Source organism: Gambusia affinis, linkage group LG18, assembly GCF_019740435.1.
Source record: "Gambusia affinis linkage group LG18, SWU_Gaff_1.0, whole genome shotgun sequence".
Lineage (NCBI taxonomy): Eukaryota > Metazoa > Chordata > Actinopteri > Cyprinodontiformes > Poeciliidae > Gambusia > Gambusia affinis.
This window is the reverse complement of record NC_057885.1, coordinates 24167428-24180886: the sequence shown is the minus strand read 5'-3', so window position 1 is coordinate 24180886 and position 13459 is coordinate 24167428. Positions and strand designations below refer to the sequence as shown.

Genomic DNA, 13459 nt, shown 5'->3' with positions numbered 1-13459 from the left:
CTTCCAAATCCCCTTCTCCCCTTCGGAGGAAGACGGAAGAAAAGCTTTTGTAACAAAAATGAGAAGTGAATCACAAGTAGCTTTTAGCTAATCAGACGGTTTAACCCACCATGAACATAAAACTGAAATTTAAAACACAAAACTTGGTTTGTTCTCCGTTCTGGAGATGGATCAGAGAAAGAACCAAAACAAAGATCAGCTGAAAACTGAGTCTGTTTTCCTTCAAACCCAGATTCAGACATGAAGGTTTTCACTCATTCATTCAGATTTAGATTATTTTAGATCATTTAAACCTCACAAGGTTTTCTGAAGTATTTGAAATAACATATCCAAATTAAATTTTCTTTTTCTCAGTGATTACAAACTATTTCAATAATCTTGATATGAAAATAAAGCTAACATTTGAGGGACTCCATCAGAAGCATCACAGCAGGTTGCTTTAGTTTTGTTTTGTTGTTGTTTAGAACAGATTTTATGTCCTGACCAACCATCTGTGTCTTCCTGCTGAAACTCTTTGGACCAGCAGGATTTTTCTGTTGTTTCCTGATTTTGGTGAGTCTGTGTGATTTGTAGGACCTGATACTCCGTTACAGTCGCTTTGATTATGGATTATGGATTATGGACATTTGTTCCGTCTCCAGCTGCTGGTTCTCTTTCTCTCTGCTCTGACTCAAACCAACCAAACCCTTTGACCAGCCTGTTCCCCTCCTGGCCTGTGGGGGCGCTGCACCAAAAACCACTGAAGACACTGAGTGCAACTTCCTTCTTCACCAGATGGAAACAAAAATGGAGTGGCTTCAGGTTTTTGCATATTTTTCACTTTTGTTGTTGGTAAACGACAACAAGACGTCTCTCCCACAGCGCTAGGCTCTCTAGCTTTTGTTTTGGTTCTATTTACCCAGAATCCCCTGCACTGTAGTCCACTTCCTGCTTTTGGAGCGGACTGGGAATGCACCCCTATCTTTAGTCTCCTGTACTTAGTTGAGAGGAGAGGCATCTGCTGCTGTAGCTCATCTGCTCTGGTTCTGTCATCTGGAACCAGAACCAAATGGTTTTCAGTTCATTTTTTTATTTATTTTATGTTGGTTGTGTAAACCCCCCCCCCCCCCCAAAAAAAAAAACAGCTAAGATCAGCCGTTTGAGCAACTTAAACTTTTTTCTCCTTATCTTGATGCTCCATTGGAGCTTCAGCCTGAAGACCCGGAGTTTCTGCAACGCGATTGGCTGATTTGTGTTTGACGATAAAAACCTGAGAGGTGAGTTTGTTTACAGAGTTTTATTTTTATGGTTACCAGAACCGGGACTTTCTGTAAACCTGAGCTCTGTAATGTCATCATTGAATCATTCCTTCTCTTAATGAATCTTCCAACTCGGTTCAGTTCATTTAGTCAGCCCCAGTTCTCAGGATCAGCCCACCAACAGGTCCAGTTCATCAAACCAGTTTGTTCCAGTGAAGTCTGTTTCCAGTCGTTCTAATCCAGGACACTGTGCAGCCAGAAGGTCAGAGGTCATTGTGAGGTGTGAACGGCCCCGATAGGATGGTCCAGGATGTTCCAGGTGTGAACAGGAAGTGGACCTGCAGCGGCTCCTGGCCGACCCGGTTCACACAGAGCTGCTGACGACTCGGCGTCAACAACATTTGCTGCTCTGACTTGCGGCTCAGAAACGTTTGTTTGGCATCAGGCTGGGAGCGGAGGCGGTTCTGTTACAACCACAGCAGAACTCAGCGCCAGGTTCATGAACCTGGGAGCCCAGAGGAGCCAAAAAGAACCAGAACCAACTGAAACATGATAAACTCTTTATGAATGTAGCATTCCTGTTCTGCTTTTACTGCAGATCAAATCAATTATTTCTCCTGTTTTCATCTTTCGGTTTTTGTGATTTTTGATTCCAGAAATGCTGTGAAGAGGATTTTCAAGACATGGAGGCTGTGGAGGAGGAGCCGAGCATGAAGGCAGATTAAAACCTGCTGCCTTCAGGCCCCGCCCACACAGACACCAGGAAGGTAGTTCAGACTGGAAATCCACAGCCACCATTTTAAAAAGAAATTATTTTTTAAAAATGTCTGAAAAGTAGAAACATTTCAAAACGCCAGATTCGTTTCAGTGTTGACATGCGAGCCGTGTTTTTAAAACGCTGCCGCCACTCCGTCTCTGTCTGCCATTCTGTTTCTGTGGGAGAGTTACAGCGCCACCAACTGGCCTGGCAGACCAACTACACCGATTCTGTGGCTCTGCGTCCCGTTTTTAACTTGTTCTTTATAGTTTACAAGAATTTACCTTGTTCACCTCCGTGTGGGCGGAGCCTCAGAGCGGGTCTGAAGTCCATGTTTGACAGAATCTCATTGGTTTCTCCTGGTATGGATGGATGGATGGATGGATGGATGGATGGATGGATGGATGGATGGATGGATGGATGGATGGATGGATGGATGGATGGAAGGATGGATGGATGGATTGATGGATGGATAAACATCAGGTTGTCGGTTAACTGGTTTAACTGGGTTTAGTGGTCTCTGGTATCCCATCTCCTCCCTCTCCCTGTGACACACATGGGGCGCGCTCCGCTCCCGCACGCCCCCGCAGTAAAAGCGGGCTTCCCGCGGGGAGCCGCTCAGACTCGGAGCCGGACGGACCCGCATCCTGCCGCCGCCATGCTGGACATCCTCACCTTCCTCCTGGAGCGCCTCTTCCTCCTCGCCCACATCAAGCTGTCCAGCCTGCTGCCCCCGCAGCTGGCCCGCAGCTGTGACCGGGAGGACCCGCTCCCGCAGCCCCCCGCAGCAGCAGCGGCAGCCCCGCACAGGTTCCAGCGCGGGGACCTGCTGGAGGTCCCCCGGACCCTCTTCACGCACTTCGGGATCTACCTGGGCGACAACCGGGTGGCGCACCTGATCCCGGACATCCTGCCGGTGCTGAGCTCCGACAGCCGGCAGATCCAGCAGATGGTGACCAACAGCCGGCTGCTGCTCGGCGTGCTGTCCAAGCGCGCCAGCATCCGCGTGGACTCGGTGGAGGACTTCGCGTACGGAGCCGGGATCCTGCTGAACGCCATGGACCGGGCGGTGCCGCACAGCCCGCTGCCCGGGGAGGAGGTGGCCCGGCGGGCCGAGCGGCTGGTCGGCGGGGTGTCCTACAGCCTGCTGTGGAACAACTGCGAGCATTTCGTCACCTACTGCCGCTACGGGGCCGCGCAGAGCCTGCAGACCGACCAGGTGAGCTGCCCTTTGACCCCACCAAGGCGTCCACCGGTTCATTTACCGAACTACTGTCTGCATCGAAAAACTGTTTAAATACATTAATTGGACCTAATTTTATTAAGTAGCATGGAAAGCCATTACTGCCAAAAATCACAATTTATGGAATATAGAAATAATTGAATAGTCATGTTTAAATAAAAAAAAGCAAAAATAAAATCCTTTAATGCCTAAAATGCATTTCTACAGCAGATGATGCTAAAACTTTACCAAATACATCCAGAGTCTTAATGCAACACGTAGATATTTTTCTACAGTTTTGTTTATTTTTCTCAATCAAATGATCTTTTTTGAGTTTGTATACTCCAGTTAATGATTAATTGATTACTAAATTAGTTAACAATTATTTGAATAATTGATCAATCCAGTTAATTATTTCAGCCCTGACAGACACACACACACACACCCACACACACACACACACACCCACACACACACACACACTAATTTTTATGGCTTTATTTGGGTTTCATGCTTTGATTATTGAACATGACTCTGAACACGACTGATTCTCTGCAGACACAGGTAAAATCTCTTTTACAAGCATCTTTGTGGCGCTTCATGTTTCTGTTTTGCAGCATGTTAACAGAGGAGATCACGCATCAAACGGTCTGATGCCTGGAACCAAACCCAGAACTCCACCCACTAAACCACCGTCGCTCCTAAAACATTTCCTCGTAATCTTTTATAGCTTCTTTAAAAGTTAAATCATGAATTCTACATCATTTGTTTGCGCTGATATTTATGGTTAATGGCTTGCCATACTGGCCTGTCGCTGAAAGTCTGCAGAAGTTTCCTGCACACAGGAATCCCTGTTTTATTGGACACGACGTCCTGCAGCAGGAGACCACATGTGTTCACGCATGTTTGACTTTGCAGCCTCATAAAACGCTGAAGGTTTTAGTGAAACAACTTCATCCCACTCTGCATGCAGACCTTAACGACAGAGGACTCCTTTTTTTAAATGTTTCCATCCAGACGTCTAACCTGCCGTTCATCAGCGGCTCCCAACACTTTGTTGTGATCTGTGAGTGATTCAGGTTTTACTCTGAATCTCTGCTGGATTTGACTCTTTTATCTGCTGATTTGTTTGTTATTTTGCACACAAAGCTGCTGCTTTGGGCTGAAATGCAGCAGCAGAAAATCTCTGGACCCTGTTTGTTCTGGATAAACTCAAAGATGCTGGAAGAGAAAATCTGCTCACTGGAGCAAAAACTGAGTTGAGACAGATATTCATACGGCATTTTTAATGCATTCGATTGTAAGGAAGGACAAACTATGATGAAGTGCAACATTTATTTCTTTACTTATATTAAAATGAATGGTTTATCCTTCATGATGCCCTTTTTGAACATGTCTCATATTTATCTCTAAAATGAGCAGCATAAAAACCAGCTCATTTTTTACATAGATGCCGATAAGATTAATTCCTCCATCTGACCATCTCATACAGTCTTTCCAGAAAAATCTTCCTGATCAATGAAACTAACTTTAACTTTAACTTTAACTTTACTTTAACTTGTAAGTGGCTCAGCGAAGCGACAGAAACGCTCCATGTGAAGGATAAACCTCACTGTGAACCAGGAGGACTGAACAGTAAAGGATGGAAATAATGGCTCATGGAGGTTTAACAGCCAATCAGAACATCCGTCCTCTTCTACTGGAGCCGGTTTTCACGGAGCAGGAAAATCTGGGCCGCTCCTCGGAAAAGTCCAGAGAACAAGAGCCGCATTGAGAGCTGAGCCGCCTGCCAGCAGCAGAGAGTCACTCAGTCTGCGCTGTGGATGCTGATGATGATGGACGGCGGCCGTACCGGCCCTTTAAATCAGGACCACGCCTCTCTGCGGTCGGTCCAGGACGAGTTTCACTGAGATGACAGCGTGACATTTCTCCAGCTGGATTTGAGAAAACTTCACTCATCTCTGCTGCTGTAAATCAAATGAAGGTTCATTTTTCACATCCTGTTCGAGTCTTTATTACTCAGCCTGACACTAAAACTGTTGTTAAATAGGAATTTTAATGACTGCCATGGTTTTGAAGGTACTGAAAAGTTCTTAGCCCCCTAACCCATAAATAAAATATTAATATATGTATTTATATAAAACTTTTGTTTGGAAAAGTGTTTCTAATCCCAGGTCATTCAATGAGTGTTTGGTGTTTATGTAGGTTGTGTGTTTTGAGGAATGTGGGATGTTTTGGATCTGCTCTATGAAAAATCTAAATAAGTGGATCAGAAAATACTGAATTGATGATACACAGGGTTCAAATGTAAATGGGAATTTGGCAAGAATGTTGCTCCCTATTGATTAATTTACTGTAGCTGCTAACTTCTCTGAATATTGCTGTGTTGAATAATTGAGTATAAAGTATGTCAGTCAATGTATTTTCAAATCTGTAGATACTGCAGTGCAGACTTTTTAAGTTAGCCGATTAAATTAAAACTTTAGTGAAAGAGAGACGGAGTTGTTTTAATTCTGAGTTATGGAAACTATGCAAAAGTAATAAAACATTCATATTTCCTTTCTAACTAACATGAAGACGTTAGAAAACACAACTGTGGCACAACCTACACATAACTTTTGTAGTATAAGTTTGCGTGTCGCCCCTGAGGATGTGCCGCCCTGGCTGGTGAGCCTTGTTGCCTATAAATAAAAAAGCACGACTGAATGCAACACAATCTTCTGTAGCTGCTTAAAGCTACTAGCATGTTTTCTTTGTCAGTGTGATTATTTTAAGCCAACTGAAACATCCAGACTCAGAGTTTAGTTTTATAAAAGTTGAATAATAATTTTATGACTAACATCCATGTGAATAAAGGTGATGAATATTTACCTTTTTGCTGCTTCGTGGCTACAACGGACGCTGTTTTTCAGTTTCACACAATCAAACTACATCAGACGTCAGAACGGTGGTACATTCTTTACATTTTGAAAACAGACCTGAGCTGAAGCTCAGCCTGATCAGACCTCTGAGCAGAGCGGCGGCATGCTGACCCCTGGTAGCAGAGGGTAATCCAACCTGATGTTTACTTAACGCTGGGGCCCTCTGAGGCTCCTTTAAGAGCTCCTGTTGGCCCTCGGCCCCCGTTCCTTAAACCTTTACAGGCTTCTCTCCGAGGCGGCACACAGGTCAGATGTTTGGGTTGGAAATTACAGGAAGTGAAACTTGATGCAGGGAAAAGTCTGTCAGCAGCAGCAGGAGGGAAACCGCAGTCTGCCTTTTATTAAGGCTGTAATTAGCATTTCAAATGTCATTTACTTACAAATATGGGAATAATTTGTAGCCTCTCTAAAGCCTCTGTGGGGTTTTGTGTTGCTGGTGTTTCTGTATTGTTTTGTGTTTCTAAACATAGTTTGAAAAGCAGAAAGTTTGGTAAAAATATTGGTTCACGTGTTGCAACCTCACAGTTCAATGTATTTTATTGATTTTTTTATGTTACCTGATTAGTTCCTACCAGCTTCCTTATTCCATGCTGAAGAAATGTTTCCCCTTAGCATGATGCTGCCGCTACCATGTTTCACTGGAGGGTAAAATACATGGAAGTTTTGTGATTTTAGTGTGGAAAAATATGAAAAGAAAACTTATAAAAAATCAATACAAGTGGAAAAGCAGCGTTTTATATCAAGTCCAAAAGTATCAGAAGTGCTAAAATTCTTTGTTCAGACAGCAGTCTTTGTTTTTCCTTTAAAATAAATAAATATTTAGGCACTGCATTAATAAAAAACATGCTTGCTAACATTTATGAACATTAGTTAAATGTGGATTAGAAAAGCCGGATTTCAGTTCAGCACTGTTTGTTTATTTTTTCATTTTCATAGATGAAGGTTTTCCTGTAAATGATTTTACAATCAAAGACTTTCTGCTACTTTAGTGAGATTTTCTGTGGCAGGTGGGATGGGAGGATTTGTCCATTTTAACAGGAAGTGTGACCTTTTATGGAGAGCAGGATGGTGAAGGTGTGTCTAATGTGGTTCCATAATTATCCAAATGAAAATGCAGCCCACACTTTTCAGATTTGTATAAGTTATGTGTTTATTAATGTGAAAAATGTGAACGTTTTCTCTGTTCTGTGTGTTTTTCTGCAGTTCTGTGAGTGGCTGAAGTCTCTGATCCGGGACCAGCGCAGCGTGGTTCTGACCGGCCTGCTGGGCCTCCTGTCCGTGGCGTGTTTGGGCGTATCCCCCGGCACCGCCCTGCCCTCCGCCCTCATCCCCTTCACCCTGTGGATGGCCAGCTAAGAGGCCAGAACAAACCCAGAGACTCTGTTCCTGAAGACGGAAAACATCTGGCCTTTAACTAGACCGTTTGGGTTTTAGAGACGGAAACTGTCGCCCTGTCTGATTGATCTGGAAGTGAAAACATTTTCTGCTACTTTGGACACTTTGATATTATGGTTTCTTCTGTTATTGTTTTTATTTTCTCTCCTGCTGAATAGAAACTTCATTTGATGATTATCAGCCAATCAGGAGACAGAAAGGAACCAAAACAGCCGACTGAACATTTTAGTTCAGATTTTAAAGATTTCTTCACAGATAAAAATCTCACGTTGACTCTGTTCTGGTTCTAATTTTTATCTTTGGCCGGTGGATCTGTTTAAACATTTGCTCTTCCCTCCAGTCTGCTCTTGTTCTTCATCATGTTTGGCTCCATTTCTACTCAGTACGTCAGGAATCTGTTTGGTTTTTGTTTCAGCGCTGTAACCTGGTGAAGATGTAAATATTGTAAATATTCTTCTCGACCTGATTGTTTCCTAACAGTCACAAACTTTTTTTTACCGTTTTATAACTTGTTATATTGTGTTTTAATGTGTAAATAAAGGAAATGGAAGGAGAGTGGATTTTTTCTCATTTGTTACATTTATTATAACAAATTTACCCAACTATTATTTTATTCTATAAATCTTTCATTTATTTTCAATTTCTTCAAAATTATTACTGAGACGGATTAAAACAAAGTCATTAAAATAAAATAAAAAACTGTGTCAGCACTTTTCTTTCAAAATAATTTAACTGAAAATTTCTTGAAGTTTTTTTAATCTCCTGTTTTATCTCTTTGTATCTCTCACTGAACTCATTTTGAGTTTAGCTGCTCAGCTGTTATCAGGGTCTGGTTGCTGTAATGAAAGATTATTTCCTCTGGCTGCTGAGAAAAGTGGAAACAGTTGTTGACCTGCCAGATTCAATCAAATGAAAACAAAAACAGATTTTCTTCAAATCAAATATTCTTTTACTTCACTGTGTGAGAAGAAATGAATGGAAACTATTTTAATCTGCCGTGTTTATTCATTTTATTTATGTTTATTGGTTCTGCAGGTCTTTGGTCGCTTAAGCCTGTTAACTTTTGTTCATTATAATAATTTTGAAGTGTAAATAAACCTGATGACCTCAGTAATGTGAGGTTATTTTATAAGCAGAATTTATTTTAAAAACTTTAACTTTATAAACTCTATAAGCAGTTTAAAAACAGACAGAAAACTCACCTGTTTATAATAATGAAGTTGTGAGTTTTTATATTATTTATTTGGCCTGATTCTTTCCGTTGGGCTCCTTAGAGTCTGCCGCCCCCTGCTGGCTGGCTTGGAGACTGCAGACCCAGAACAGTGTTGGGTCAGTGATGAAGACGTCCGGTTCTTCATCTGTAGAGCCTGAAACGCTGTCAGCCCAACCCGGCAGAAGAAGCAGTTTCAGATCTCCAGGAAAGACTTTCCATAAAGTGTAGGAGTTTCTTTGTGGAAATTATTGACTGTTGTCAACATCAGTGAGGTCAGACACTGATGTTGGATGAGAAAACTTGCAGTTTCTAATTCCTAACTGAAGTGTTTTTGTTCATTATGTCTTTTATGTGTATTTTATGACTTTATGCCAGAAAAAAGTTCTCATCTCGCTTTACCTTTTTAATTGTTTAATATTTTTGCTTTATCTTATTTTTAATTGTTTTTTTGTTTTTTTTTTTTGTTTCAACACTTACAAAAAAATCCCACGAAATTCACATGTAAGGAAATTTTTCAGATTTTAGATGTTTCATTGTTTTGCTTCTGTTTGCTTGTTTTGCTAGTGTTTCTGGTTGCCATGGAGACCCTGGCTCACCTTCTTCCAGGTGTTACTGTGTCATATTGATCTATCTGGAATGTTTTTAAACATCTGTTGAGGAGGTATTTTATATGTTTTCATATCAATAATGTTTGGTCAGTTTTCCTCCTGTTTGAATCTTTTTGGACCCGGGAAGTCAGAGCTGAGACCTCTGAAGGTAAAGGAAACAGCGCCCCCTGTCTGCGGTGAATTCCTCTGATTTCCTGTCAGAATCGGACTCTAATCTCCTCTCTGTTCCTCCCACCGGCTGGATAAAACCTCCAGTTTCTCTGCGACCCGCGTCTCCTGCGCCATGTTTTCGCTGCGGCTCCTCGCTTTGATCTTCGTCTCCTCGGCAACAGTTGACCCTTCACCTGAGGAGAAGAAGAAGAAGGGTGACGATGAGGAGGAGAAGAACAGGTATGACCTGATGTTCATGAGGGGAGACCTGCTGGAAGTCCCCCGGACTCTCTTCACTCATTTTGGGATTTACCTGGGAGGAGGCAGGTGAGTCTGACGCTGCGCTCTGATTGGTCAGGAGGTAAAAATGTTGAAAATATTAGAATATTTCTTATTTTGTCACGTTGCTCCTTTCTGATGTGTGACGTCATTCTACCCTTCAAAAATATTCTTCTCCTTTCCTCCTTTTCATCTTACATTTCTGTCTATCTACCATTTGTTTTACTTTCTTGATTTGTCTTTTTTATAATTTACTTTTAACTTTTTAAAATGTTCCCGTCAATCCATTTATATTCATTTTTGACATTTATTTTCCATTCCTTTAATTTTTTTTCTGCCTGACTCTTTTGTCTCTGTGTTATTTTATTAATTTTTATCTCCATTTTCCCTCCAGAGTGGCTCATTTCATCCCCGATATCATGCCAGTCGTCTCCACTAACCAGTTTCGGATCAAGCAGATAGTCACCAACACCAGACTCATACTGGGAGTACTGGCTAAGGTGACATGGACTCTTCTCTGTCTGGTCCTTCATTATTTTCTGAAGCTAGAAGGATCTATGAGAGATTACAGAGAATTTTAAAAATATTTTATCATTCACAGCAACACTAGCAGCATCAAACCTTTCCTTTGTTTAAAGTTCATTGTGCAGTTTCCTTTGTGACCTGTGGATGGCAGTGTTGCACAACAAAAACACTCCTACAGCTTAGTGTCTGTTTCATAAACACATCAGCCTGTTTTATTGTGTTCAGACCCCATAAGGCCCTTAAATATGATTTAATTTGTTGTCCTCGTTGTGTGTTTGGCTCTAAACTCTGGGCTTTGTCAAAATCAATTGGTTTTGCATAGAGTGATCTGGTGGACCCGACCGACCAGAACAGATGACATCAGTCGAGTTAGCTGCTAACTCTTATAGCAATGTCTTGTAATGTCTTTAAGTGAAAGGAGGAACTGAGCCTAATTGTTCCTGTGCAGTGTGGCAGCGTGAGGGTGGACTCAGTGGAAGACTTCGCCTACGGAGCCGAGATAATCGTCAACCCCATGGACAAGGTGACCCTGGTTCAACTTCCTGATTCAGTATTTAAAGCTCTGAAATCATTCATACAGTAGAAAACAAGGGGTTTATGTTAGTTATCCATGAGTCCAGCTGACTGTCTGACTGAACATAAACCAAGGATACTTAAAGGTACAAGGAGTTCTGGGTTCTGGGAAGGCTCCATGTTGGATTATTCCTGGTCATTTTGAATGAATCTGGAGCTCTCTTTATGGTGTTAATCCAGGTTTTATGTGTTCTCCCCTCAGATGTGCAGCTGTGCAGCTCTGCAGGGGGAGGAGGTGGCCCGGCGGGCCGAGAAGCTGCTGGGAGACGTGGCCTACAGCCTGCTGTGGTACAACTGCGAACACTTCGTCATGTACTGCCGATACGGCACCGTCATGAGCTTCCAGACCTTCCAGGTGACGCTACACAGGAAACCCCCACAGCACAGTCCAAATTCAGCCACTCTCCAACTGGGAATTACAAACCCAGGTGGAGAATAAAAGCCACTCACTTTTGTGGGTTCTCAGGTTTTCCAGCAACACTTTAACCTTCAGCTGCAACCTTTGCTCCCTGTGGCAGATTAACAGCGATCACCGATCAGACCAGCCTCTTTCTCTGGCTGGGTTGAGCTTTGCATTGCAGCAACCATTCGTCTGTGAAAGCTCCATTGTTTCAGCAGATTTTCTGTGTGATTAGGAGGTTGAGAGTTGAGAAGGAATTAAGAAGGAGCTAACCAGGCTGCATGGAGCTGGAGAAACTGCATCAGTGGAGCTGCAGAGAAGGAAAATCACGTCAGGATTACACAACCATTCATTTAGTGGATGTCAAGAACATAATGTTCAGACCTGCTGCAACCAGAGAGGATAATCTTCATGACCCATACCATAGGAACAACATTCTCTTGGTTTTCTTTGAGTGTGGCTGGAGAACTCAGGAACGCTCGGAGGAAGTTTCATTCACTTGTTTCTATCCAACTGTCATGTGGTGAAAAAAAAAGTGGGAAATGCCAATCAGACGTGTTTCTATCAGCTGGTTTGGAGAAAATCTAAATAAACAACTGAATGATCTCTGGCGTCAGATCCAGCACGATGCAATGGCGCCATCTAGTGGCTGTTTTATGCAGCGTGGATTTATGTGATACAATTGTGCAATTAAATAGTCTTGAACTGTTTACTATCATTCCTCCCTTCAGGAATAATATTCAACTTCACTTTAAACTTGTTGAAATTTGTTAAATGTTTTTTTTCTGGCACCAGAAGCAAGCAGAAGTGAGACAGAAGAAAAGAAAGAATGAAGAAAAACATTCAGATCATAGAAAACAGCAGAGGAAAGCAAAATGGCGGCGCTGACGGTTCTCTGGTTTGTTTCCATCAGTTCTGTAAGACGGCGAGGAAGCTGTTGCTGAGTCGAGGCGTTGCCAAGGTTACTGCAGTGCTGGCTGCTTGTCTGCTGGTCTACCTGCGGGTTATGAACACATGGTCAGTCCTGCTGACGGTTCTGCTGCCTTTCCTCCTCTGGATGGCCTCCTGATTGGACACACTGACCCGGACCCTGACCCGGATCCTCAGAGATGATTTATTTTGACCAGCAATCCAATCTGAAGCTCAAATTAGTCCTGACTGTTTTCATCACAGAATCTTTCATTGTTTATGATTTATAATTAATTTCAAACATATCCTGTTAAATAAAAGTTTATTTATTTAAATTTGTTCAGTGTTTAGATGTCTTAACGGATGGATTTTGCCAGAACATTCTCATAAATCCTGCTCCTTCAGATTGCAGTTGTTCTAAACATTATAACTCTTATAGCAATGTCTTTAAGTGAAAGGAGGAACTGAGCCTAATTGTTCCTGTGCAGTGTGGCATTGTTTCTTACAATATTCTTTTCACATTTTTTGCAAAATAATTTTGATAACATGATTTATTCTTGAGCGATCAACATCCTTGATTCATATCTTTCTCAAACACATAATATAAAACTACAATTGAACAAAACTGTTCCAACTTTATGTGCAAAAAATGTTTTATTAACTTAAGATTTGATTCCCCTCATGTTTTTGTTTACATTTTTTATTTGGTGTAAGATTTTAAATTTATATTCTTCCTCAACTTTCAGTTAATCTAAGTATTCAACAGATTAAATAATTTTGTGTTTTTAGCTTTATATAGTGAGACTTAAAGTTTAATTTCGTTTTACTTTGTTTATTTTTTTTTGTTTAAAGGGAAAATAATTCAGTAAATAATTAAGTAATTACATTTTCTTATTATTATTTGCTTACTTACTGCATTTCGCCCTCCACACCTCGAAGCAAACCCAATTTAATTTAATTTAAAGTCAAATCAAGTCAAATTAGTTTTAGAGTGGACAAAAAACAGGTGTAAAGCAAATGAAAAAACTTAATTGAAAGGAAACACTGATTTTATTTTATTTTATTTTATTTTATTTTATTTTATTTTATTTTATTTTATTTTATTTTATTTTATTTTATTTTATTTTATTTTATTTTATTTTATTTTATTTTATTGTCGCATCTATCTGATCCCGGCTTCCGCACTGAAAAGCTAATCTCTGATTGGCTAAACGTAAGTCGCGTAAGGATCCGCTTCCTCGAACGGCTCTGAACTGCTCTCACCGTTGC

The 13459-nt window shown here is 41.3% G+C and overlaps 2 protein-coding genes across 3 annotated transcripts; both read left to right on the top strand.

Annotated features, from left to right (window-relative positions):
• The first annotated feature begins 2501 nt into the window (after positions 1–2501).
• Positions 2502–8086, top strand: LOC122821042 (lecithin retinol acyltransferase-like). Its single transcript, XM_044098876.1, has 2 exons — positions 2502–3214; positions 7342–8086. Exons 1-2 carry the CDS (start codon positions 2552–2554, stop codon positions 7492–7494), a joined length of 816 nt encoding a protein of 271 aa, XP_043954811.1. The 5' UTR covers positions 2502–2551; the 3' UTR covers positions 7495–8086.
• A 747-nt stretch (positions 8087–8833) lies between these two features.
• Positions 8834–12479, top strand: lratb.2 (lecithin retinol acyltransferase b, tandem duplicate 2). Of its 2 annotated transcripts, XM_044098923.1 has the most exons (7): positions 8834–8970; positions 9311–9502; positions 9610–9831; positions 10178–10283; positions 10757–10831; positions 11084–11236; positions 12195–12479. In XM_044098923.1, exons 3-7 carry the CDS (start codon positions 9638–9640, stop codon positions 12348–12350), a joined length of 684 nt encoding a protein of 227 aa, XP_043954858.1. In that variant the 5' UTR covers positions 8834–8970; positions 9311–9502; positions 9610–9637; the 3' UTR covers positions 12351–12479. The 2 variants fall into 2 exon arrangements, with proteins under 2 accessions (XP_043954858.1, XP_043954857.1); XM_044098922.1 differs by having other exon boundaries at positions 9311–9831.
• Positions 12480–13459: the final 980 nt, after the last annotated feature.

What these genes read in the sequence shown, in the direction of transcription:
- LOC122821042 (XM_044098876.1), top strand. Translation starts at nt 2,552, where the DNA reads ATGGGGCGCGCTCCGCTCCCGCACGCCCCCGCAGTAAAAGCGGGCTTC. An exon ending in AGAGCCTGCAGACCGACCAG is followed by an intron (nt 3,215 to 7,341) that starts GTGAGCTGCCCT and finishes GTTTTTCTGCAG; the next exon opens with TTCTGTGAGTGGCTGAAGTC.
- lratb.2 (XM_044098923.1), top strand. Translation starts at nt 9,638, where the DNA reads ATGTTTTCGCTGCGGCTCCTCGCTTTGATCTTCGTCTCCTCGGCAACA. An exon ending in TACTGGGAGTACTGGCTAAG is followed by an intron (nt 10,284 to 10,756) that starts GTGACATGGACT and finishes GTTCCTGTGCAG; the next exon opens with TGTGGCAGCGTGAGGGTGGA. An exon ending in TCGTCAACCCCATGGACAAG is followed by an intron (nt 10,832 to 11,083) that starts GTGACCCTGGTT and finishes TTCTCCCCTCAG; the next exon opens with ATGTGCAGCTGTGCAGCTCT.